At 37.8% G+C, this 26,957-nt stretch overlaps 3 protein-coding genes and 1 long non-coding RNA gene across 12 annotated transcripts; 2 read left to right on the forward strand and 2 right to left on the reverse strand.

Annotated features, from left to right (window-relative positions):
* The first annotated feature begins 300 nt into the window (after window positions 1-300).
* Adk2 (Adenosine kinase 2) lies at window positions 301-2,448 on the forward strand. Of its 5 annotated transcripts, none has more exons than XM_076623104.1 (5): window positions 301-443; window positions 1,139-1,346; window positions 1,417-1,692; window positions 1,772-2,180; window positions 2,252-2,448. In XM_076623104.1, the coding sequence occupies exons 1-5, from the start codon at window positions 436-438 to the stop codon at window positions 2,377-2,379; spliced, it is 1,029 nt and encodes a 342-aa protein (XP_076479219.1). In that variant the 5' UTR covers window positions 301-435; the 3' UTR covers window positions 2,380-2,448. The 5 variants fall into 5 exon arrangements, with proteins under 5 accessions (XP_076479219.1, XP_033197718.1, XP_076479220.1 ...); XM_033341827.2 differs by lacking the exon at window positions 301-443 and adding an exon at window positions 487-639; XM_076623105.1 differs by lacking the exon at window positions 301-443 and adding an exon at window positions 715-848.
* On the reverse strand, window positions 1,180-5,737 carry LOC117160811 (uncharacterized). The gene is made up of 2 exons (XR_004464896.2): window positions 5,418-5,737; window positions 1,180-5,317 (listed from the first exon to the last, which is right to left on the reverse strand). It is a non-coding gene; the product is annotated as an uncharacterized LOC117160811 (long non-coding RNA).
* Window positions 3,496-25,826, forward strand: enok (histone acetyltransferase enoki mushroom). Of its 5 annotated transcripts, none has more exons than XM_033341800.2 (6): window positions 3,496-3,576; window positions 8,433-9,219; window positions 13,156-13,625; window positions 14,307-16,297; window positions 18,254-18,651; window positions 19,025-25,826. In XM_033341800.2, the coding sequence occupies exons 2-6, from the start codon at window positions 8,674-8,676 to the stop codon at window positions 23,687-23,689; spliced, it is 8,070 nt and encodes a 2,689-aa protein (XP_033197691.1). In that variant the 5' UTR covers window positions 3,496-3,576; window positions 8,433-8,673; the 3' UTR covers window positions 23,690-25,826. The 5 variants fall into 5 exon arrangements, with proteins under 5 accessions (XP_033197691.1, XP_033197690.1, XP_033197693.1 ...); XM_033341799.2 differs by lacking the exon at window positions 3,496-3,576 and adding an exon at window positions 3,646-4,142; XM_033341802.2 differs by lacking the exon at window positions 3,496-3,576 and adding an exon at window positions 3,655-4,142 and having other exon boundaries at window positions 14,307-14,395.
* LOC117160810 (uncharacterized) lies at window positions 25,653-26,855 on the reverse strand. The gene is made up of 3 exons (XM_033341836.2): window positions 26,522-26,855; window positions 26,081-26,356; window positions 25,653-25,989 (listed from the first exon to the last, which is right to left on the reverse strand). Exons 1-3 carry the CDS (start codon window positions 26,668-26,670, stop codon window positions 25,971-25,973), a joined length of 444 nt encoding a protein of 147 aa, XP_033197727.1. The 5' UTR covers window positions 26,671-26,855; the 3' UTR covers window positions 25,653-25,970.
* Between the last annotated feature and the right edge of the window lie 102 nt (window positions 26,856-26,957).

The following is a 26,957-nucleotide window of genomic DNA, read 5'->3' on the forward strand; positions in this document are numbered from 1 at the left end:
AGTATATGTGATCTGTATATAAATAATTCTATTAAATTGTTTTCTTAAATGCTAATTACGTTTTGAACATAAAAATATAAATATTAATATGATTACTTGTAACATGTAAATATTATATATAATATATACCTTTTTTTTAAAGATATATTGCATACATTAAAGATAACAGTTACTTCAAATTTTCTTTCCCCCATGAATTGCCCAACATAATAAACTAACAAGTAATAATATATGCGCTGATGGAAAACTAATAATATGTTGCATTAAGCAAGTGTTATGTAAGTTTCTTCAAGTGATAATAGTAGCGTATCATATTTGTATATCTTTAATAATAATGTATTGCAACATTTGCGAAAAGAAACATTTGATATTAGTAATATAAAAATATTAGTATCATATATAAATTTTCATCAGTCGCTATTCAGTGCAATAAAAATGTTGAGGTAACGTATAAAATGACAGCAATAAAGATAACATTTTAATATAAATAGAGTTAAAAGTGCACGTGATTTCGTTGGACTTTGCAACAGCAAGTAACGAATAGCTCCGCCACGAATTAGTGGCGTATCGTCGATATTCATGTATGGTAAATTGTTACTTTAAGTACCCAAAATCTTAACAAATGGCGGTGCACTTACGGTATGATAATTTAATATTGTATATATATATCTTTTATTCTATTATTTATCATTATCACACTTTAATCTAGCTTAGGGTTGAGGTTATGTTCAAATATTAATAGAAGGTTAGGTTTCACACGCCATTGTATCATGCGCTTGCATGATTGTGATTCATTGAAGATGAAATTTGAAACTATTCGAATTTTTTTTATAAATACGTATAAAAATGTTTGTATTGTTTTTTTTTCTAACATTGCGTGCGTGCGTACATGCGTGCGTGCGTGTGTAAAATTTATGTCCTAAATTTGTAACAGGAATATCGTAAAAAATATATTTAGGTTATAATTTGTTGATGCTGTCTTTTTTTTGGAATATATAAATCCTTATTGGAAGAGAGAGGAAGAGAGAGGAGATATATGTATAATATATTAATTTATTTTGAGCGTAAAATATTTATAATAAATTTCACTGAGAAATGGGTTTATACATGCAATTGAGATAATTTCAAAATATTTCAGGGAGGGCCTCCTATTAGGCGTGGGTAATCCTCTTCTTGATATTTCAGCGACTGTAGATAGGAATTTTTTGGAAAAATATGATTTAAAATCGAACGATGCAATTCTTGCTGAAGAAAAACACAAGCCAATGTATGATGAATTAGTTGAATTGTATAATGCAAATTTTATCGCCGGTGGTTCTGTACAAAATACTATGCGAGTAGCACAAGTAAACTCTTTATATTATTTGATGTATTATATTATATTAGTGGAAATATCAAACATTGACTATCCCATAGTGGTTCCTGGAGAAACCACGAGTTGCATCTTACATGGGTTGCGTTGGAATAGATAAGTATTCTAAAATTCTGGAGGATAAAGCACGTGCAGATGGCTTAAATGTTCGTTATCAATATACAAAGAAAGAACCTACTGGTACCTGTGCTGTTCTTATTACTGGTAATGAACGTTCCTTATGTGCTAATTTGGCTGCAGCCACTTGTTTTTCATCTTCGCACATAGAAGAATCTGAAAATAAAAAAATTATAGAAATGGCAGAATACATTTATATTTCTGTATGTATCAACCTAAATCTATTTAATTTGATTTGGTTAAATTTGAACCTAATATACAGTATTACACATTAAATTTTAGGGCTTTTTCTTAACTGTAAGCCCAGAAACAATCCTGATGATTGCTCAACATGCTTTAGAAAAGAATAAAATGTTCATAATGAATCTGAGTGCACCATTTTTATGCGAATATTATAAAAAACCCATGTTGGAGGCTCTTCCTTATGTAGATATTTTATTTGGTAATGAGGCAGAAGCTGATACATTTGCAAAAGCAAATGATTTTAAAACTACGGATAGGAAAGAAATTGCATTGAAATTGTCACAAATGGAAAAACTGAATAAGAAAAGACAAAGAATTGTTATAATAACACAAGGCCCCGATAATATATTAGTAGTTAAAGATAACACCATAATTGAGATTCCTGCTACAAAACTTCCGAATGATAAGGTTGTGGATACTAATGGAGCTGGTGATGCATTTGTAGGAGGTATAGATTTCTGGTTCTCTAACTGAAAATTAATAACCTGATTAAAAGAACATATAATGTCATTGTTTCAGGTTTTTTGGCTCAACTTGTGCAAGGTAAAAGCATAGAAGTTTGTATAAAATGTGGAATTTGGGCTGCAACTCAAATTGTACAAAGATCTGGATGTACTTACGAAGGGAAACCTGATTTTATTCCTTAATCACACTTAAGTCAGTTAATAATTGTAAATTCTGTACTTAATAAATGTTTTAACAACTTTTTACCTCAATTTCTAGAATCACAGAACAATTTTGTACCTACTTACATCTAAATATATTATTTTTGTATAGCTGCACATTATATTACTTAAAAAAATATTGCATTAGCATATAATGATAAAAATGGTAAGGATCGCAGAAATATTATATAGTAGAATAAAATATATATCATTAATTACTATGCATATACATGAAAAATTTTAGTAGTATTAACTGTGTAGTATATTAATTGAGGAAAGGTAGTAATGTAAACGGACATAATACTAACTAAATGATGTTATTTGCTTATATTTTTAATAATACTAGTATTATTTAAACGAATATCATTTTATTTTTTTAAATTATGTAATACGAACCTTTACATTATTTTATACAAAGATTACAGTATTATTATTACACTACTTGTTGATTATATCGTTGTCTTAATTGATACAAGTTTGTACAACATGAAAAGTAGTTGATATATAATCACCTACGTGCAATAATCTTTTCGCTGATATTGCCAGATGTGAGCGCAGTTGTTGAAATAGTTAAAAAAGCGGCACAACCTCGCAACACGCTTGCGTCGGTTCATAGGCACATATATAAGTACATATGTGTAAGGACTTATGAAGCCAGATGAAGATGTAACCATAAATGCACATATATATGCATAAGATATGATTCGTGCAAAAATCAATCGCTTCTTTAAAAAATTATGTGACTTGTATTCTAGACATACAATTAAAAAAACAAAATGGTACATTAGTTAATATCAAAATCATAGAAATCTTAAGATATTTTATTCCAATTAGGTGTTTCTTTCAATTTTCCATAACACGTAATACATATTCGAGGTAGGTAAAACGTGAACTAATTACATATATTATTATTTGTTCTATATATAAATTAAAGGAATATTTTAAATAATCAATTCTACCGAAAGAAATAGAAAGAAATATATCGAAGAGTAACTGTAGCCTAAAAAGTGTGTCGCTAATATCTCCAGGTAGATGGCCCAGAAGGGGGCAGGTACGATCCTGGAAGCTCGTTGACAAAGCTTCTGTACAGCGTCATGTAGCAGACGCGCGCGAGTGGTGTTGAGGAACTGATTGGGAATGGTCAAAGTGAGCGCAAAGCAAGCGACGGCCATAGTGAAGGTAGGATATGGAATAGTAGTAGGGAGAAAGAGATAGGATGATATCATACAGATGTATAAATATCTATTTGGTGTAGATATTAGGCTATTTTGAATATTCCGTCATTTTTCATCATACTTTATACATCATGTACTCCCGCGCTTGAAAAGCTTTTATTCGAGATGTAGACCCCATGGGACACGATGTAGATATACAAAAGTGATGCGCATGTGTGCGCGCGCGGTAGAAAACGGACGAAAAGCGACGCACGTGTGACCGGTAATGAGAGTGTCGAGTCAAAGTGGACGGTTTGATTGGTCGAGGAAAACGTGTGCCGCTACAACTGTTTCGTGATTCCGCCGTAACAGTGAGCGCGGTGTGCGCAGTGCGCTCCCCACCGCGTGCGCGCAGTGTGTAACCCCCGCGACCGCCATCTTTGTCAAGTGGGTAACCTTTGTTGATTTGTGTGAAATGTGACGCCGTTGTCGCGAGATAATTGGTGATCGTGATTAAATATCCTGTGTTACGGTATCTAGTGATTCTTGTGTATTTCACGCTGGATTTATACATGGGATTACCTTGATCAGGTAAAAACAATTAGTCTCTCGTTAAATCTCGCAAGAGAACCACGCGAATCATCACCAGACGCATACGGGCCAGCGGGTCGGGCTGCCAGCTTGTGAAAGAGTGAGAGGGAGAGAGAGTGAGTGTGCAATAGAGTGCAAAAGAGAGAGGGAGATAATCTTCTATACGCAGTGTTTCTCCTCGCTTCTTCTTAACATTTTTTCTTACTATGCTCGAACAAGCGGATAACCAAATGCCATCCATTTGCCAGACGTTTATTCAGGAAGCTATACAGTACGACGTTGTGGTTGAAACATCGTTCTTAGGCGCGAAAAATTGTGCGAAACAGTCGAGAGTTGGCCGTGCCTACCCAAGATGGCTGCCCGTCGGGTTTCGAGAAACTTGTGTCCTCGCTGTCTACTTGGACACGTAATTCAATCGTTTCACTTTTTTCACCTGCCTATCGCGCAACAAGTATTTCACTCAAAATGATGAAAAACTCGGTGTCGTAGTATCATCTAAAGTAGTTAACAGGCGATAGTTCGTAGCGTTTAGCGGTGGTTTCGTGGGCGACGGCCGTCGCGATTACATTCGCTAGCCATACACAGTGTCTTTCTTACGAGGGATGTGACTTGTAACGAATCGTAACGGTTATTCCTGCTTGAGAAACACCAGACGAGTTTCCCGGTTGGCGTGGAAGTATGTGTTTCTGAGTTGAAATTATAAATTGGCTATCATTGAGATTAAAATGGCTACCGACGGTAACCAGTTGGTGATTATTAGCAAATATATCTTTCTGTCCGAATCATTTTCTCTCTATTCTCTTCACTATTCTTTTTCGTAATTGAAAACTCGTTTGAATCGAGCCACGCTTTTTATTCTTATTTTATTTTTCAAGCGTGTGGCATTGAGCAAAGATCTGTTCACGGTATGTGTGAGTATTTTTTGTTGAAACAAATACTTAAATGGAAGCGTCTTTGTAGAAAGGAGAATCATCTGTAAAAGCGGGTAACGAGGAGTAAGAAACGCCAAGCCGGCAGTAGTTGAAATCATTCGGTAACCGTCCGTTTTCTCAGTGGCAGCTGCTCTCTCTGTTGCCATCCTCTCTTTTACTTCTCCGTCGGGTGAGAAAGGCCCCAACAAACACAGTCAGCCGGCCGGACTACTGGCCTCCCTTCTTCCTCGTTACTGTCGTATGCTTAAACGGACGAACGATAAATAAATTAGCTAACAAACGTATTCGTTTACTCGATATTTCGTTTTGGCAATAACAGAACGAGTCAGAAACAACTACATACACCTGTAGAAACGAGCAAGTATAGAACATTGGAGTGTTCCCGGAAACAGATTTATGCGTATAATACATATACATTGGTTGATTTTCGACGGAAAATTCTGAATGTGTAGTGCGTTCATTCGCTTGCCATTCTCTCTCTTCGCCCCCTCCTTTCTTCTCTCCCTCCATATGTTCGTTTTCCTATACACTCCTGTTCTTCGTAATTGTTGCAAACATGCCGATAACTGTCGAATTAATGAAATCGAGTCAAGGCTAATATTTAAAATTTAAGCCCTTGAAAAGGCTAAGCTTTCTGTCGATCACTGTTTTGTCATTCACACTCGTTCCCAACTAGTTTTAGTTTCAACGTGTGCGAGACAATTACATATATATCGCGAAGCTTCATTCAGTGACACGTACGTCAAACAAAGATTAGTCATATAATAGGATTGCGTTTCTCAGTGATTCACGGACAAAGAATGTTAGGTTTATTTAATTTATTGGTCGACACGAATACCTTTCGCCGTTAACGACTATTGTTTGCCTAATTAACGAATAATAATCATGAAAAAAGACTAATAGTCGAGAAATTAGAATGAAATCGATCAAACGAATCCTACGATACCTTAGCAAATATATCGTCATATTTCATCACCCTTTCAAATTGTTTTATATCACTTAACTATTATTAAACGTTTGAAAATTCTCTTTTCTGTATATTTTTCACGTGTAGTACGCTTGATCAGAATTATTATTATCAGAACTCTTCGAATTAGAATATTAAGTTTGCCCTTAGAATATTTCCCTTTTCTTTGGAAGAGTATCAATGTTGATAAATAGAAAATTTTATCGGTTGAAAAAGTTTAATACTTCGATAGTTTCTTTCTAGATCAGCTCTGGGAAATCTGAATTTACATACAATAGTTTACAAAAGTCTTTGAACACTTCTAGAATTTTTTGATGAATTTATTATGTGTTGTATGAAATGTAAAACATTTGAAATTTCATTGACATTGTTATGAGAGAATGTATCATCATGATTATATTACTAAAACTTCAAACAAATCTGAAAATGTACATAACAGCCACAAGATTATTTAGTGCAAATATATATATATATATATATATATATGTATTTCGAAGAGTAACAAAAGTATTTAAACATTTAATTCGTTATATTAATAAGCTTGAATATATTGGGTTGACAACTAAGTGATTGCGGATTTTGTTATTAGGTGGTATTGACAAAATGCGCAATCATTTAGTTGCCAACCCAATACAGTGGCGCCATTTTTATTACTTATTATTTGTTTTAGTTTTGTAAGTATTATTATATGTCTATGTTATGTTTACTGAATAGATGTTACCCGAGAATATTTTGTAACTTCTATATACATTTTCAGATTGATTTTAACTATAACTAATATGATCATGACCAGTGTAGTTTCATTGCAGTGTTAATACAATTTCGAAATGTTTTATTTGCCAAACACGATATGTATGTATATACATAAAAGTTCTCTGTGGTTATTGCCCAAATAGTTTCATGAGCCAATGTATATCCATATATGCATAATTGACTTAATAAATCACGTGTATCTACAAGTTGTTCAAAATTACGCAATATCAGTACGACCTACAGTCATTTAAAATATTTCTCTCCCTTCCACGTGTACATATACGTACACCTTGTGTTGAGTTTGCTTACGTCGAGGAGAAAGTTTGCCGCTTAGAAGAAAATCGGTCAATCGTTCGTAACGAGATGAAAAATTGAACAGTTTCGGATAGTTTTGAATGATTCTAAACGACTTTTAAATGATGATACGATAGATTCGGTATATCGGGTTTAGAATGTAGCAGTAAAAAAATGTAGCTTTTTTTTTTAACTGTTGTTTTATTTCGAGATGATTAGTTCTGTAAAAGAGTACATATGGTTTATATGTGTTTTGTTGTGTAACGCTCAAAGAATTCTCACGAATTTATTGAATGAAAACGAAAAACGAGCGGGAAAGATGTATTCGTTCGGACAGCTTGCAACGATTCAAATTCTAGCTAGTTGATACGCATATATATCATAATAGTATATAACCGAATGTCACACAGTTTACCTGATTAATGTGGTGCAGAAAACACGTCATGCGTTATGATTATATTCCGAATATTTATGCATTTGTGGAAAATTTAAAGGCGCGAAAAATGTATATAATATGTAAAATATTCATTAATTGTGGATATTTATATACAGTCATATTTTTATGCGAATAAAAGAGTAGGACCTAGGCGAACATTTATTTTGTCTATTAAATATTGTAACGAGTATTGTACTTTGGATACTTTATGTACTTTTGTGTTTTTAAATTTTTCATACATGCATAGAAATCCGCATTGTTATATATGTATTGCTATTTCGATAGTAATCAAAATTATAAAAAATAGTAATATACAGTAAGTGAGTAATAGATAGTGAGTTTGTTATTACTGTTTGTTTACTTAATATACTCACACTTGAATGATACTAATAGATAGTAATTTTTCTATTATTACCTATTTACTTAGTGTACTTGGTAGTAATTTTACATATTACTATATGCGCAAATAGTGCAAATAGTGAATGTAATTTATTTCAAATTAACAAGATTCTAAATGAAAAACATCTGCTGTAACCTATTTTAAATTCATAACAAGATAGCTCTAACTATTAAAATTATGCTTAAACTTCGTTTTAGAGTAGCCCAATTATGTATTTCCCTATCTTTCGATAGAATTCAAGTAGTACAATTTAAAAATGTCAGTATTAAGTTTTAGAAAATCACGTGACCAAAAGCTAGAATAGGCTGTCTGTGAACGAAGTCAATATAATGATGATTTCCTAAACTTAAAACAGATCAGAGACTTTAAACAGATTAGTGCTAAAACGAAGTTTAACCAAAATTAATATCAGTAATGTGGTATCATAGTAGCAAGTTGAAATGAGGAAGCAAAAAAAAGAGGAAAACGAGAAAGGCTTATCGATTGATTGGCATATTATGGGTTTTAGGAACAGCACAAGGAGCGTGTGATCTTGACGGATGGAAATGTGAAGCCGCAGTAGCCTGTAGAAAATTCGTGGCAGAGTCAGGCGCAGAATGTGAGTGAGTCGTAAGGACTGGTTGTAAAAACCGACCCGGAGGCGGTCGAGCATTGTTAATTGGGTGTATATAACCTGGCCTGGTACGTGATCGTCGCCGCCGGTGTCGCCGCCGCCGTTTTCGTCGGCAGACGGCCGACGGAGACGAGAAATGGACGAGCCCGAGTCCGCTGACACATGGTCGGCCTGGTTCCTGGACGCGATTCGAAAAATCCGCAGCCAGAAACAGAGGCCGAGTGTCGAGCGGATATGTCATGCTATTCGTCAACACCATAATTATCACGAGGAGGAAATTGCTGAACATCTGGAGGTTGCTGTGAAGCGCGGCGATGTGCTCAAGATCTTTAATAAAGGACAATCCTCGTACAAAGATCCTGGTGGCTTACAATCGAAACCGCTCAAAGTTGGTAAAGCGTCCGATTTGAGCAAGGTACTGGGTAAAGCTGTTAGAGAATTGGGCGAAAGGGAGGGCTCAAGCCTGAAGAATATCGAGAAATATATCAGACAGAGTCACACGGTCGAAGAAGAAGCGGAGGGCGACTTGAGAACAGCTCTTAGACTGTCTGCTAAAAGAGCAGTCGATCGAGGACTTGTGATCCAGGATGGTAGGCTCTTCCGACAACCGGACAGACCACCTTATCTCAAGAAACATGCGGATACTTCTCATATTACGCAGCCGGAGCCCCCCGTAGCTAAGGTGAGTCATTTTTTTCATTGCTCGTTATTAGAGTACGTATGTTTATGTATTTATGGGAAAGCTAAAAGCAAGAAATAGTTGGAAATTACTCAACTTCAAACATAAAGTATATCTTTTATCTAGTCAAGACGTGATTAAGTAAACACAGACATTTATGAAAATTCATACTTTTATGAACACAGCCAAAAGTGGAAGTTAGACAAATTTGCTTCACTTACTAAATATTAAATAATTTAGATATTTTTGTTTTATGTACTACTTTTATATTTTGTTAAATATTTTATATATTTCATTTGCATATTATGCATTCGGAACATTTTTGTATCTTTACATTTCCCAGAAGTGCATAAATGCGTCCTTAATTTATTAATAAGTGTGAAAATAAAGATTTGGAAGAATTAAGGATATTTCAAACGGAGTAAATAAAGAAGTTTCAAGTTACTTGAATTAATCTGATGGAGGTTTTAGAGTACATAAAGTATTATACGCGTATGCAACATACTGATTTGTACCTACCGCACTTGTAACTGAATTCGTTCAACTTGCGCGCTCTTCCGTACATCCGTTCATTTACGTTATTATCGTATTCTAGTAGAAATATTTTATTACCAGTGTCGAGTTCAAACAATGTTCACCAAAGTTGCTTAGACTTTTCCATCAGTTTGTCTTTGCTTGTGTTCAGAAGTCTGTTCAGAAAGTGTAGTTTCATAGAGCCATGTTAAACGTGGGTATTCGCTTGTTATTCACTTCCATGCAGTGGATAATATAATTCACAACATGCGATCATATGTGAACTGGCAGCCGTAGTGTCAACGTAAACCTATCGTTAGTATTCCTACTATATAGCGAGACATGCGTCATGCATTGTTTTAGTGTAAAAAGTAAAATAAAGCAAATAAAATTATTTCGCGCGAACAATTGAAAAATATGCATTCTCGGCTGAATTATATTTTTGGAATACTATATGCTTTGTAGAATTATATTTTGTTATTTCCCTTTTTAGCTAGGAATAATTTGGAATTACTGTTTTTGTAAATATAAAAGAAGCGATTAATTCTTTCTTTCTCTCCTTGTTCCGATTTGAATATAGTTACCATACGAAGAATTATTACGTTCTCTTCAACACGTGACATATTTATAGCTAATACAAAGCGTTTTCTACGATTAAACCAATCCGCACATGTAAGGTTCCTATACGCATCTATGAAACGACGCTTTAATTTAATTTCATGATACATACAATCGTAAAACCGCATAAAGAACAATCTAGAAATCTGTCAATGTACCCATCATCCATTAATTCGTATTAAACGCTAGATTAGATTTTGTTGATGTAGTTCTCTGTCGGAGTCATCTTCGAAAAATCCAAGTTGAACGAATATTGAATTTAAATTTTCCCGCCACAATTCCTTGGAAAAGTATCAACAACTTCGTAACATATCGCTTCGTTTGTTTCACGATACTTGTTAGTCGATACATAATAAAAATTCAGGTTGAAAGGGGCTTTTTTAAGAAAGAGAATACGCTAAGAGCAGCATTTTCAAGAAAAACGTCATATATTAGTAATAATATCCTAAATAATAAAGCATGTAGAAGACACAGGAATATAATGAGAAAATACTGGGACGTTTTGTATGACAATACATCAAGAAGAGTATGTTATGCATGATCGCATACGGTTCATGGCTCACTCAGTTCAGGAGTCAACAAGGGAAATATTACGCTCTCGTTACGGTCCCTCGTGTTCGTAGCTGGGGAGTCACGGCGTGTGCCCACGCCTCAAGATGGTTAGTCGCGGCCTCACGCTAGAGGGGAACTTGAACAGAGGGGCGAGACTCAGGACGATATGCTATCGCGGTCAACTTCCGGTGACTCGTTTGTGTATATCGCCTCTCTTATTGATCCTCCATGCACACGTCCCTCTCTTTCTCTCTCTCTTTCTCATTCACCCCTCTCCTTCCCCTTCTCTATTGCATTCATTTCTCCTCCCTGTTCTCCTACCGACCGCGTTTTATGCGTGTCAGGCCGCAGAGAGCACGGAAAGTTATCCAACGATCACGCCGGCGCGATCCTGACAATCCCTTCCTCCCCGTCGGTTGCTCACTGCCCTTTTATTCCTTGTTCTTCCTTCTCGAATTCTCAAGTGGCTCTTGGTTTCGCTGCCAAGTGTCACTATTTAGTTATTCAGTCCAATGCTGTTCACGGTTGGAACCCTTCATACACCTTTAGTCCTCGTGTATTACATGCCATTGCTATGAGAGAAATAAAATTGAGAAAGAAATGACAATATAATATAACTTATTGGTAAATTCAAATATAAAATTTCTTTTATAAAATTCTTCAACTTTACACAGATGATGCTTTTTAGCTTTTATAAACTCGATGTTTATTTATTGATCGATAATGGAACGGTAATACCTAATTAGTTCCTATGAGCTTTTGTACTAGTATTTCATATCGAATTGTTCAGTGAGTTGGCCGGTATGCTCAGTAATTTATGCTCGGAAACAGAACTTCTTAAGACTCCCTAATGTGCTTGATACACAGACACAGGTGCACGCGCGTTTCAGAACAAGAGTAGAAAGGGGAGGATCATTAGTTCTAGATACAGTGGCTCATAAAAGTGTTTGGATACTTATCCAATGAAACTTTTGAAATACAAAAATGTTTGGCTTTCGTACTTTTTAAGTTTCGCGTTACCTGATCTGATAAATGTTTCGATGTCTAGTTGCTTTTAAGATGAATATTTCAGGTCAGTAGGTCGATTTCTTATCTGCATAAAAATTATTTGTTATGCTTTATCTTTTATTATTATTTGAAGTAATCAAATATTTTCGACCAATAAATTATTTGGAAATTATCTATTTCTCAAACAAAATTTTGGTATTCTTTTGGAAAACAATTTTATTTTAAAATAAATTTATTTGTTATTTTATTGGAAGTAATTATTTGCTTTTTTAATTCATTATTTTCATTACAAATAAAATGTATCCAATGATTTGTTAAAAGTTATATTAATTTTCTTTTCAATTGCAACGAGAACAAGATTCAAACATAAAAAATTCCAGGAATATAGCAGGATTAATTTCGGAAAATTTGTAAATATAAAAGGTATTCGAGAAACATTCGTCGTATATATGTATGTATGTATGGCTATTAATTGTAGTTTTCGTGGGTATAAAAATCTGTCGATGCATCGACGGAGGATATGTCAAGAAGCCAAGAAGTGCAAGCTTTAGCAATGGATCGTTCAATCCCATAACTATTAGTTATAGCTGGTTCTCTGGTCGCGCAACAGGTCGTTGTTTCGAGACGCGGATCCTGATCACGCGTGTCCTGTACGTTGAAAGTATTCTTTGTATACTGTACTGCTTCGAACCAAACAAAAATGTCAACTAGTTAGAAATGAAAGATACTAAATACAATGAAATGGCAGATTTTAGGTTTCCTTTCTTTTTTGATTGCTAAGAATATACAGGAAATCTTTATAAAATTAATATATTATACTTCTATCGAAATCGAAACATGATTATACATGTACACTTTTTTATTTTTTTATATACTTTTATATACTTTCTTATTTTCATTCCTTTAATTATAATCATTTATACACTGTATATTTAAGTATGAATTACATAAGGGTTGGTTACTTCGGCGTTAATTATTTGATTACGAGTGAATAACTCAGTTATTACTATTTCATTATCATTCGTATATAAAATATTGCTCGTCATAATATTAAAATATTAAATATATTAAAATGCGTATCTCGATAATTATATCTTTGATTTTCACAAAACTCCGTGAACTTCTCAGCATCTAGCTAAACCTAATAACTTCCATTTATGTTGTATTAAAATCATCCTGTTTATAATATTCCCTTTATAACATAATCGTAAAGTGCGTATATTCATATATTATTTGATTTTGTCACAGCTTCCAGCTCCACTACCAATTTGCAAAGAATGCCTTGGTGCGACAATAGCTGGGAACAACAACAACACAAAACGGAATATTACTGAGAAATTAAGCAGGTGTAGCGTGTGTGGTGCAGCTTTGCATAATTCTTGCGCACCACCAGAACTCTCAATCCTTGTCGATAGGGGTATAACGTGGTCTTGTGACGACTGTTCTCCAACGTGTGCTGGATGTCAATTGGAAAGGGAATCACAGAATTACCTGGTAAAATGCGCTGGTTGTGTTAAGTGTTATCACCCTGCCTGTTTGGATCCAGCGCTTGATAAAAAGAACAAAACACCATGGAGATGTCGACATTGTCAAACAGCACATACACCAATATCGAAGGATGATAGTAAAAGGAACAAAACACAGGATGCAGCTAGTTCTCTCGAAGGCACACCAACTAGCGCGAGGAAGAGACCTAGCAAGTTACGTGAAAGTAGAAAGTAAGCGAAAATTTGATATAAACCAACTTTAGGATTAATGTTAGTTCTCATTTGTGGTAACTTGTCGAGTATGTTTGATATGTGCGATACAATTTTAATAGATAATATACGAAACATCGAAGGAAAATATGAACTAAGCTAGCGGTTCTTAATCTTCTGTTTACCACGAACCTCCATTAAATAATTTTTTCTTATCGCGGACCACCAAGCTTAACTCAAAATCTAAATCAGCAATGTGCCAAGTATGTATAATTAAACCATTCATCAACAATCTTTTTGGAGAGAAACGGTTCATTATAAGTAAATAAACACATATACTAAATATTTTTTATTCAAATAATACAACAATAACTTGCGTGTGTGAGCACTTCTCAGGTTAAGGACCGCTGAAGTAAGCATAACTACATTTCTCTTGAATGTGGGTTTGGGCGCATTATATGCATTATGCATATAATATAGCATTGTGTTAGATAATATGATATAAATATCACACGGAAAAAACATTGTTGCTTTTTTATTTATATATATTAATATGAACTATTGTTTTTCTCAACATCTGCTACTGTATAGGGTTACCTGACATAAGATCAGGGTTTAAAATTAAAATGAAAAGTTAAGACTGAGGGAAAGGGACGACGAGTTATCGATGCGTACGATTTGACCAGATAATATCTGTTTCAGATCGGCAGTATCCAGAAAGAGTTTGGCGATTTCGACTCCAGCGAAGAAAAGCGGCGCAGGAGTGGCACAGGTGGACAGCAGCTCGGACGGTAATGCGGGTGTTGTCTCCCCTCGTCAACCACCTTTGATTTCCTCTCCCTTACCACAACCCCCCACCCCACTCGCAGGCCAGGGTAGGCTACTAGAAGAGAAAAACGATCGGATTTCCAAAGAGAAGCAGAAGTTTTTTAGGCTGAGTGCGTTTAATGCGGACCATAATAAGTTGAAGCGGGTGGGGGGCGGTGAGAAATCGAAATGTTCGCAGGACGTTAGTCCTAGGTTAACTCGGGGTAACGCGAACCAGAAACAACAAACCATGCCCGGTAAAAAGGTAGTACCGCCAATGTCTAGCAGTAGCAGCAGCAGCGGCGCGAGCGATAGCGATTCTTCTGACGATTCCAGTGATTCGACTGATGATGATGACGAAGACGACGCGGAAGAGCAGGGAGCGGAAGGGAATGGGCAGGGGGGAGAAGAAGAGGAAGAGGTAGATGGTAATAGCTCTAGCGCGTGCAGCAATACGTCTACTTCGGATGAGGACGACGACGACGATGACGAAGAGGAGGAGGATGACGACGGTGACGATGGTCACGAAAAACGTCGTGCTGTCGTCGTCGGTAGTGGCGATAGTGGTGGTGGTGGTGGTGTTACCGGTAGCGGTGCCGGTAACTCTACTAAACCAAGAGGTCCGTTCTCTTGTGATCTAAACGAGGACAAACCTTGGGGTTTCGCCGCGGCCGCGGCTAAACTCAATATGGAATCGCCTTTTTTTAGTAACATTACCAATACCTTTGGTGCGTCGTTACCTAAGCTCAATGTAAGCAGTACACCGACATTCGGTTTACATATACAACCAGCCGTTAATACGTTCGACGGGAAGAAGAAACAGAAGAACGATCGAAACGGTGCTGGTATAGCGAACAGCTTTGCCAATACGGATAACACCAATAAGGTTAAACCTGGTAGTGGTCAATTGAAAGGCCTTTTCGATGGATTGAGTCACTTTTTTTCAGTACCTACCAGCAGCAGAGTAAGATCTAGCGCGTTGACGCCTAATTACGCGCCTGATAGAAGAAAGCGGCCTAACATGGACGACAGTGATAACAAAGCGAGCAAAGCTATGAGAGGGATGCAGAGTAATAAACGTGAAAACGCGTCGTCCGGTCTAGGCAAATCGAAAGAAAAAAAGAAAATGGAGGCAGACAACGATGTAGCGAAAGTACCTCGCCCTGGAATTTTTACACCTTCCGACGAAACGTTATTTAGTTCCCTTAACGAAAAGCTACCAAAAATGACACCGTCAAATTTAGTTAAAACTGCGGTTAATAGTAAAAGGCACGAGCACGAAAGGAGAAAACTGATGAAAGATGATGCGCCGTTAGTAAAGTGTGCAGCGGGCGCGTCGTCACCGTCGTTACCATTGCCGTTATTATCATCGTTATCGTCGTTGTCATCGTCGTCGTCGTCGTCGTCATCGTCATCTTCGTCGTCGTCGTCGTCGTCATCGTCGTCGTCGTCGTCGTCGTCGTCATCGTCGTCGTCGTCGTCATCGTCGTCGTCGTCGTCGTCGACGATGGCGGCGGCGGCGTCGTCGTCGTCGTTTCCGTTACCGTTACCGTTATCGTCACCCTTATCGTCACCCTTATCGTTACCGTTACCGTTGCCATCATCATCATCATCACCGTCTTCGTTACCGGTGTCGCTGTCGTCACCGTCATCGACGTCAATGCCGACATCGACTCTTAGGCCCGATCAGTCCTCGCGAAAGAAAAACATACTCGTGGAAGGGAGCCAAACACGCCACCCTGTGCCCGCTGTTTCGAAGTCCGGCCTGAGTTCTGATTCCGTGAAATCAAATCCCAGCCTAAAGTCCAATCCACGAGCCTGTACTAGCGCCACCACCACCAACACCACCACGACACCCCGCGCGACACCCTGCTCCACCAGGAAGGGTAAGAATCTACCCCACCCGTTCACGAGTCCTAACCTCGATGATGCACCCAAGTCGCAAAGAAGAATTCCCTCTAATCTAATCCTCGCTCACCACCACGTGGATGTGTTGGCGGTGTGGTGTGGTATGATGTATGTGTTCATGTACGTCTGACGTAATCTGTTTCAAGATAACATGATTGTTCTCCACTAACGGCCAACAACTTGTTTTTCGTCATTGAATTCATGAAACTTCACCGATAATTATGATAGGATGATCGAGAATTAAACATTTATCTGTATGTAATAAGAACAATCAGGTTCCTTGATAGGACGCGTTTATTGCTTATTATGTGGTGTGAAACTTATGGAAATCCGAGTTTTCTACTTGCAGAAACATCTGTCATATAGAATGCGAACGAATGCATTCATTTTTCTTTCATCGTTTTCAGATCAAATTTGTAAGCTATATTGATGATATTTCCATTCGTTTTGCACTACGGAAGACTCTTACATGGTTATTGCATGTTACTAATAACGTTATTTGGCTCTGGCATACACTCTCTTTTTTTCCATATATCATATAGTTATCAAATACATAATTAATGCACGTAGTTCGTAAATAAACGCACTCGACTATGGGACTGTTCACGTGATAATTTCGCTGCTGCACAATTTTTTTCGTTTAACTTCTCACTACTTCTAACTTGATCAATTCTTTACAGTTGTACAGTCGGCGGTACTTGTACAAAGATTTTGCCAGATATATAAAATAGAGTATAAACATTTCTTATTCGTCGCCGTTTTTCTATTAAATTGCCATTATTGTTTTACAAAGGACAAGTATTGAAATGTTGAATTATTCTATTGAGGAATTTAGAATAGTTGACCTGTGATTACTTCAAATATGAAATAAGTACGAAGCTTCAATGGATATCGGAAAAGTTTTTCTAATCCTTCGGGATTTTATATCGGGATTCTATATACGATCAAAGATTGACGAAAGAAAAAGGAAAAGGAGAAAGTATTAGGAAAGAACAGATAAAATGACCAATACCGATCAGTTTACAGTTTTACAGGACGAAGAAATACAACGCTAGGTGGCATATCTCAAACAGTTGCCTGGTATTAATAATATCGGAGTCTACCTGCTGCTGCTGACATTTAGCAGGCTCTATTGTCGTAACTCGCCGTCTTCCACCATAAAGAGAAATATAAAAAATGTATACGTTTTACGAGTAAAGTAAAAAAAGCAAAAGAAAGAAAAGACAGAAAAGCTAAAACGAGAAGTAAAAAGAGAAACGGAAAGAAAGGAACGAGAGGAAAACAAATCCGCTTTTGCCATTGAAGAGCCAACTTGATACTCTGCCAACACATCCCACGAAAACCACCTACCCCATAGCTTTGCTTTGGATACTACTCACAATATTAACAGCTAATTAATTGTTGTCGCACTCGATATTACCGAAGATTGTCAATGCACAAGTTAATATTTATGCTTTGCGACTACAATATCCGCTTCTCTAGTGGACAGATTCTTTTTGTTCCTCTTCTTTTCTTTTTTCACGCATCGAATAGAATTATATTTTCATTTCAATTGCATTCTTTAATACCGTACACTTCCATATCAATAAATTATCATAACATTCCCGTGGAGTTTTTTGTTTGTCTATTCGCCTTTTTTTCAAAAAGTTTTTCACTGTTGGTACCGTATCAAAGCCCTAGTATATGTCGTTTGTGGTACAACGAAAGATTTGTCTGCATTGCAAGTTACCCTTCAGGATTAGTGTTTCTTTTGTGGTAAACAAGTAAGAGAAATCGGACAAATCAACATGGATTCAAATTCAATGGATTAATTGTTACAGCGGATTATAAAGGAATTTCTTTTCCTTGTTCTGTTCACTGCAAAATAGAAAAAAATAAAAGCGAATAAGCACATAAGAACATAAAGAAAACCAATTTGTTATATTTGTTTACAGAGGAACCTGTTCTACCTCAGACCTTGCCACCTGGTGTCACGCAAAAGGATGTTGACCTATTTAAGGAAGCACGGGACAGAGCGGCTCGCTTAACCGCCGTGAATGGTGATGGCGAGGAAGCCGTGACTGTGAATCCAGGGAATAGTTCAGCAAGTACAAGTACAGGAAGTGGTATTAGGAATCCCGCGGCCATAGTTTTCGGTCGATACGAAGTAGAAACGTGGTATTCCAGTCCATTTCCCCAGGAGTACGCAAGACTACCAAAATTATTCTTCTGTGAATTTTGTTTAAAGTATACGAAAAGTCGGGCTGTACTTGATAGACACATGGACAAATGTCAATGGAGGCACCCTCCGGCTACCGAGATCTATAGGTGTAATGGCTTGTCTGTCTTCGAGGTACGGTTCGCGAACAAAACTTTTTCTTTTCTCTTTAAGCCTTTGACAGTACAATAAAAGAAAGTTCAGAGAAATTGCGGAATGATTTGTCTCTGTGAAAGGATTAATACACAGATAATACTCTATATGATATATCTCATCGACTCCAGATGTTCATGCATTTTTGGGAAATTTAAGATTGCAAAAATCTATAGAATATAATATGTGAAAATGTAGAGTACTTATTATAATACTTAGTAGACGAAAGAAATTTTTATTTAGATTTCATTAATTAATTACTCATTTAATTATGTTCATAAAAATATAAAATTACTTAAATATCCGCAATATACTCATAAATCAGACAATAAAAATTTTGATTCTTATGTTTCAGATCGATGGTAACGTGAACAAGATATACTGTCAAAATTTGTGTCTGCTAGCGAAATTGTTCTTGGACCATAAAACGCTCTACTACGACGTAGAACCATTTTTATTTTATGCGGTAACGAAAAACGACAAGTATGGTTGTCATTTGATTGGTTATTTTAGCAAAGAGAAACATTGTCCCGCGCAGAGATATAATGTATCGTGTATCATGACTTTGCCGCAATATCAAAGACAAGGATTTGGTAGGTTCTTGATCGAATTTAGTTATCTTCTGTCCAAAGTGGAGGGCATTCCCGGTACACCAGAGAAACCTCTTTCTGATCTCGGCCGGGTGTCGTACCACTCGTTCTGGAAAAGCGTTGTACTCGAATATCTTGATGCTCATAGAGATTCTACGGATATCAAGTTGGGAGATATAACGAAAGAAACTGGCGTGTCGGCTCATGATATCGCAACTGCTATGCAATTGCTGGGATTTATTAGATCGGTTCATTTGCCCGGTGAAGGGAATTCTAAAGTGGCCGTGGTAGTTGATTGGGCTAAAGTGGACGCTCATATGGCAAAGATACGAAAAAGTTCTCGTATCAAGTTAGATCCTGATTGTCTCAGATGGATACCATTGCTCACGCAGATTCCTAATCCATATCAAAGTCCGGAAGAAAGTGGCGACACTAGCTCCGAATCTTCTCCCGTAGTGGAACCGAAACACGTACCGGCGATTGTTGAAAAAATTCAAAAGGTTAAGATCAAAAAGAAACCAAGGGGTAGAAGGTTGGGACAAAGAAGATCTTCACCATTCAAACAGAAGGCTGCCCAAAAGTCATCCTTACAGAAGGATTCTATTTCCAAAGACACGAAAGAGTTGAGGGAGACAAAAGCAATAAAAGAGAAGGAAACAAAGGAGACAAATGAAGCGAAGGACACGAAAGAAACAAAGGAGTTAGAGAAAAGGAGTCGAAACGTAGTTGCTGCGTCGGCAGAAAATGCTAAAGAATCGATGGAAGTAGAACCGAAAAGCGTCACGACAACGTCGAGAAATTCTCGTGCGGTGACTGCTTCAAAAAACGCGAATTCTACAAATCCAACGACTTCATCTACGTCAACGACGACGACGACGACGACGTCAACTACCACGGTAACAACCACCACAACGACAATGTCTAGACGAAGAATTAGAACACCGAAGACATCTGTAACTGGTGTCGTCTCGGTAGCTATTACGACGACAACGTCGTCGTCATCGACGACTCCTCTGCGAAAACGAAAACATTCCGAAAAGACTGAAGCAGAAGAAAAGGAGGAAAGATCCGAGGTTATTTCCAGAAAAAGAACTCGGGAATCTCTACGCGAGAAAGAGAAGGATAAGGAACGAGAAAGAGAAAAAGAGAAACCTAAAGAACGTGATAAGCCGAAAGAAAGAGACAATTATTCGAAAGATAAGGATAAAGACAATATAAACGAAGTGGAGAAGTCATCTTCTAAAGCGATAGAATCGTCTCCATCATCGGTAGTGCAGAAACCTACGAAGAAGCAGTGCAAGGTAGATGATATCTTGTTAAAAGTGACCAGTCGACAAACAAAGCATTTGCAAACGAAACAAGGGAAAGAAAAGAAAAATTTGGAGCAGAACCAATGCAACGGAAAAGAAGAGGCGAAGGATGTTAAAACCTTGCCGGTATCGAGACGAGGAAGAGCAAAAGCCGAGAAGGAAGCTTTAAAGATGCCACAATTAAAACCTGAAACTCCTACGAAGGATCGACCCGAAACTCCTGTGATACTCCCTCCATCATTATCTCCGTTGCCGTGTTCTGAAGAGACTGGCTCTTTTATAACTAGTCAGCAACAGTCGTGTTCGGTTACGGAGCAACTACTGGCAACACCTGCCGGGAAAGAAGCTAATAACGCGATAGAAACGACTAAGAGCAACGAGAGCACTATGGAAGACGTTGATAATGCCAATAGTAGTAATGCTGGCGATATCTGTGGATCAACCGTTCTTCCAGAAGCAGAAGCGACTATATCTGCTAGCCCAGGAGAGTATGAGGGAGGAGACGAGGATGAGGGCGAAGAAGAAGTACCTGCACCGAAATCGAAACCTGTGACGCATATAAAAAGCGATTCAAACGAACGAACTGAGAAGGCAGAAGAGAATGAACCAGAAAAGAAACTCGAAGATGATTCCTCCGTTCCCTTTTTGCAAAATCCGATATCTGAATCGAAATCGCGTATCCTGCAAGAAGATACACAAAGACCGGAATGTGAAGCTGAGGGAGATTTGGATAAGGGCGAGGCCGAAGGAGAGGACGAAAGCGGTCACGAACGCCAAGGTGATGGCGAAACATTAGTGGAAACAGGGGAGGGGAAAGAGGAAGAAAATAAAATTATGAAGGGTGAATCCGACAAAGCTTCGGAGACTGAGAAAGCAATTTGTAGTTTGGAAACGTCTAAATTGGTACCTGACCTTCTTTCGCCTAAGGAAGAGGAAATCGAGAAATTGAAAGCTGTTAATCAAGATGTAGGTAGCTGTAGAGAAGGTGATGGAATTTCCGATCGATTAATGTTAAAAAGTTCGAAAGAGGAGTTGACGAGGCCAAAGATAGAAACTTCTCCCGCAACGCCCACGGAGAGAAAGGAATCATCCTCTGCTGTTTCGAATATCGCGTCGCCTGAAACAGGGCCGCTCACGCCACAAGAGAAAGTTTTGCCCGTTATCGAGCAGCAAGAAACCACTATTCATCTTCAAACACACTCTGAAGAATTGAAACAAAATTCGCCCGAGAGTGGCAAGACAACGCCTCATTTGGACAATCCTGGTTCGGTGAAACGAACACCCCCTTCGCAACCAGATTTGCCGTCTATGGGAGTTTACACTCCTGATTCGACCACAAATTCGGTGCATTCGTTGCATTACGGTCAATGTGATTTGGATGTTAGCCAGTTAGGACTGGAGTCCCCCACGTCGATTGCTAGCGATCTCGCGTCACAGAATAGCGTAGAAAGACCACCAAGTGCATTACCATCGATGCCACCGTCTGTTTCCGTTCCAATTTCGGTTTCCATGCAAATAACTACGCCGGTTACGTCTGCCGCCGTAAATATTTCGCCGCAAGTACAGTACGCCGATTGTTCGATGCCCCAGCATACTCCATCGACGCACGTTAATATCCATCCGATGCACCAGCCACATACACCGCAGCCTCTTCAACAGCCACGTACACCTCAGTCGCACACACCTCAAAGTATACAAACGCAAAGTCCTCAGCCTCTTCCACAGAGCCATACGCCGCAACCGTTACCTCAGTCTCACACACCACAGCCTCTTCCTCAATCTCATACGCCGCAAAGTATTCCGACGCAGAGTCCTCAGCCAATGCGGCAGAGTCATACGCCGCAACCTTTGCCACCGTCTCACACGCCTCAACCGATGCAGTTGTCTCTGGCCCAGCAAACGCAGAATCAAAGCATGACGCATGGTCAATCTCAACAACAGTCTCAACAGCAGTCTGCGCATCAACAGCAACAACAGCAGCAATCGCAGACGCAATCTCATAGTAACAAAAGAGCCAGTGGTTCGCAAACGACCCATAGGTCGAGATCGACTCAGCAAAGTAGCAGATCGCATCGAACCACGCCTCCTACGTCGCATGCTCAAGCCACATCTCAAGGACACACAACCTCTCACACGAGTCATACGAGTTCCCACACAAGCCATACGACGATAGCGCATACGACGCACGTACCACCGCAGTATCAGCAGTCTTCGTCGATGAGCGTACCACCCGTTCCTCATCCGCATTCTCACACACACGCTGCTCATTCGCACAATATGGCCGTTATCTCGCAAGGGAACTATATGGCTGTTGCTTCGCAGACCTTCCCAACTCAGAACACGTACGTGATTCAACATCGAAGCAGCAGATCCGGTGCACCCACACCATGCACCACAGCGACGAATTTTTACATTCAGACGAGCGCTATGCCGCCGCATTCGCACACACCGGCACCCTCTTTGTCAGCTTCTGGAAATCACCAAACCACGAATTCGTGCAGTCTAGCAAAATTACAACAACTAACGAATGGGTTGGAGATGATACCTCCAACACCTCCACCAGCGATGAATTTAACGCCACCACCTCCTATACCGCACACTATGACACCGCCGCAAACATCGAGGCAATTACCGACGCCGCCTCAAGTACCCCTTGGTTACGCGAAAAATTATTATAACGTCAATACGGTTCCGCCTTCTACTCCCGGACCACCCAGTAGATCGACCTCGAGGTCATCAGCGAATGCAAACATGGCGTCTCTGACTCAGCCGTATCCAAGCGAAAGCTTATATCGCCAGACTCTCGATCCTGGAAGTACCTGTCCTCAAATGCAGAGCGCCGCCAGTCGGGTCAGTCCCAACGTGGCGATAAACACGAATCTCATGGCCCAGTATGGTTATCGAGTGGCACAACCTGCTACCGGCTACATGAATCAAGCGGCTCAACTCGGTGGCTTCATGAATCAAGCTAGCCAGTTACCTGTCGGAGTCGTTAATGTACCTGCACCGTATCCTCAGGATCCTCATCAACAAAATCCAGCAGCGGTGTATACGACGTACCACGGTTACATAAATGGCGGTCTTATGCAGCCTCTGAATAGTTCGATGAGGCCACGTTAGCCCCACTCATCTAAGCGCACATTCTCTCACTTACAATAACACGAGGCCGCAAAAAAAAATGGACTAACAATGATTGCTTCATTTTGGACAAGTTAATGCTCTCTTCTATACGAACTCTGGCAACTTTAAAAAACATGTTATCTATCGAGAGACTTTTTGCCTCCTTGCATTCGCTTCCACAGTCACCCTCTGGACGTGCATACTGTTTTTTTACCTTTCTCCCACCAATATTTTATTATTTTTTAACGTACGACCACTGACGTATGATTTTTCTTTTATGTTGTGACTATTTCACTTTTTAATACACGTTTTAGCACTTTTGCTCCTTCTTCTTCTACTGTTACTGTTAACACGTAGTCGCGTGCACGCGCTTATATAAAATCCATCAGTCGTCAAACGCTATAAAAAAAAGAATTGTAACTTCAAGACCCACAAATATTAAAGAGTTAACGGAAGCGCTTGCATCGTAAAGATTAAAGAGCTCGTATTAAACGGATTCTTAACTTGTTTTGGAATGCATAAATGAATAAAACCGAGTGTGAATATGCGAATGCGCGCGCGCGGAAAAGAGCAGAACATATGTGTATGTACGAATTATAATCATAGTATGGAATAGTACACTACGAAACTTGGATTCGTGTCTTGTGCATTTAAATGCGATTAACTATTCTACCTTGAATGTGATCTGTCGATCAGTGAATATACATATATATACACATATATACATATATATGTGTGTGTGCACGCGCGCGCGTATCATTTAGGCAAACATGCATGTATGTATATACTGTTTATGGCTCAGTCCACAATCGACAAAACGAATACACCTATTTTTAGTAGGGCATTCCCATCCGAAATTGCAACGGTGTTACGTTTTGTGTATAAATAGTGTATATATATATATATATTATACATATATATATATATGTGTGTATATATATGTACTACACATAATATTTGCAAAGAATATTCTGTTTGATATTATCGATTGTTAAACGTTGTTATTTACTTTTTCTTCGAGGCACGCTGTACTTTACTGTATCATAAAAATAATTGTACTACTATTATAATAATTATAATTGTATTATTGCAAATTAATTATTATGATCGCCAACTCGTTCATTACCATTGATCGGTAATCTTCTTTTATCGTCAATGTGAACATAGTGTTTCTCATTAATGATTCTTCATAAGATATCATTCTTGCCGTCGTCAATTGTCTTCGTCGTTGTTATATTTCTTATTACTATTGCTGCTATGATTACTATTATTACAGTTATTACCATTGTCATCGTCATTCTCGTCATTATCGTTATGGTCATGGTTATGATGTCATGATTATGCTCGTCACCATTGTCATCGTTATCATCATTATTATTATTATTATTATTATTATTATTATTATTATTATTATTATTATTATTGTTATCATTATAATTGCTATTCTGCCATTGTCACCATCATTATCATCATCATCATCATCACCATCACCATCATCATTATCATCAACAACAATAACAACAATAACAAGAACAACGTCATCGTCATTTTCATCTAACATTAATACGAATATCATTTTACTCAAACCCTATGCTCCTTAATTACGTGCACATATGCAGGAAGAAATACGCGCAAGCGTGCGTGCATACACACACGTATATTCATTCTTTATTCTCTACTGTATGTAATATTTTTATTTTCTATTATTGAACGAGAGGGCACATACTAGTTTCGGAAAGAATGATACATGCGTAAAAATGCTCTTCCACGGAGCGTCGCAAAAATTATGCTGAAATTATTTTTTGTATCAAATTATAAGGGGCGAGATGTTGATTCGTTCGACCTCTGTATGGGAAATGTAAAATGGTGCTCGTTCATGTACGTTCAATTGTAATTTCCCTCTTATCCACGACGCTTCGGGGAATGGTCGCGAACAAATAATATATTTATAGTATATTACGAATTTAATTTTTTCAGACGAGACTATAAAAGCGAGAGGCAAGAGAATTTGCCTAGTTTTTAGCATAATTCTTGAACGATAAAAAAGATCATTGATAGTGTATAAATACATCAATATTTATTGTACATAGAGTTAAAAAAAAAAACTACTAACAAATAAAAAGGAATCAAAAATAAAGGCTTCACGATGATATTTTGTACGAATAAAAAACTTGTAAGAACTTGTGTAGAAAGCGCGTGCTTAACTCAGCACTCAGGAAGACGAACTTCGCACTTATATAATTTCGTTTTTATCTTATAACGTTTCATCAACGTGTGTGTTCTATCTCCCTTTCCTTCTTCTAAACAAAAATATATAGTAATTTATCAGGCTATCGATGATAAATCAATCGATATGTAGAGATACACATACTTATAAAATTTTAAGATTACCTTAACTTTCGTTTCCTTCTTTGCTCTTCTCGTCTTTTTTTCTCGGCGTTTGCCAACTGTACGTATTTCTTTCTTTGTTCCGGAGTCATTTGTGTCCATAATTTTCCAGCTGCACGAGCAATCACGGTTACGTGTTCCTTTGGCTTTTTACTCCGTAACCGTAGAAAGAAGATGATAAAAGGATTAGTCGCACGACATTTTATTATCTCTTTTCCACTGGTTCGGGATTCGGAACCATTTACAAATTTTTTAGTTTTTCGTGGACGATCACCTACGCTACCCAAAGGTAAAACATATAAAGTACGTTTTTATGTATTATCTTTCATAATTGAACAAACCCATGTTGGAAAGAACATCCTTACCTACCACGAATTTGAATAATATGAATTTAAGTGAATCGAAAATAAACGCGAGAACAGAATGTGTCGAAAATTGTCTTACCTGTCACCACTTTCTCGTTTTTGTCCTTTTCTTTTCGATGAATGCGTGGACCCGGTGTTTCCCATTCTCTTCGCAACTCTGTCACAATTGTTTAATAAATTCTTGTCGTAGGCCGCATTACTTGACAATTTTTTCCAAAAACTTCTCATAAAAAGTGAAGTTGAAGTGACATTGTCAACTTGAAGCGTACTTTCCCTTGTTTCGGTGGGAAAACAAATGAGCAAAAAAAATTTGTATTTTTGAATTAACTTTTTGTATGGTTACTTCACGGGATATTAATTAAAAGCGTGAAAAACAAGGAGATACCAGTTAGATAGACAGAGAAAAGAAAAGTAGATTGAATAATAATCAGAAAAAAAACTTATATTTCTATGTGTATCATTAAGTATATACAATATATGTATATACATATTTGTTTAAAAATATTAATACAATT

This window comes from Bombus vancouverensis, chromosome 12 (genome assembly GCF_051014615.1).
Source record: "Bombus vancouverensis nearcticus chromosome 12, iyBomVanc1_principal, whole genome shotgun sequence".
In the NCBI taxonomy this organism is placed as follows: domain Eukaryota; kingdom Metazoa; phylum Arthropoda; class Insecta; order Hymenoptera; family Apidae; genus Bombus; species Bombus vancouverensis.

Coding starts and splice junctions, on each gene's coding strand:
- LOC117160810 (XM_033341836.2), bottom strand. CDS start 26,670: ATGAGAAGTTTTTGGAAAAAATTGTCAAGTAATGCGGCCTACGACAAG. Junction 26,357..26,521: donor AAACGAGAAAGTGGTGACAG/GTAAGACAATTT, acceptor ACCTTTGGGTAG/CGTAGGTGATCGTCCACGAA.
- enok (XM_033341800.2), top strand. CDS start 8,674: ATGGACGAGCCCGAGTCCGCTGACACATGGTCGGCCTGGTTCCTGGAC. Junction 9,220..13,155: donor CGGAGCCCCCCGTAGCTAAG/GTGAGTCATTTT, acceptor ATTTTGTCACAG/CTTCCAGCTCCACTACCAAT. Junction 13,626..14,306: donor AAGTTACGTGAAAGTAGAAA/GTAAGCGAAAAT, acceptor TATCTGTTTCAG/ATCGGCAGTATCCAGAAAGA.
- Adk2 (XM_033341827.2), top strand. Junction 1,693..1,771: donor CAGAATACATTTATATTTCT/GTATGTATCAAC, acceptor ATTAAATTTTAG/GGCTTTTTCTTAACTGTAAG. Junction 2,181..2,251: donor TGGTGATGCATTTGTAGGAG/GTATAGATTTCT, acceptor TCATTGTTTCAG/GTTTTTTGGCTCAACTTGTG.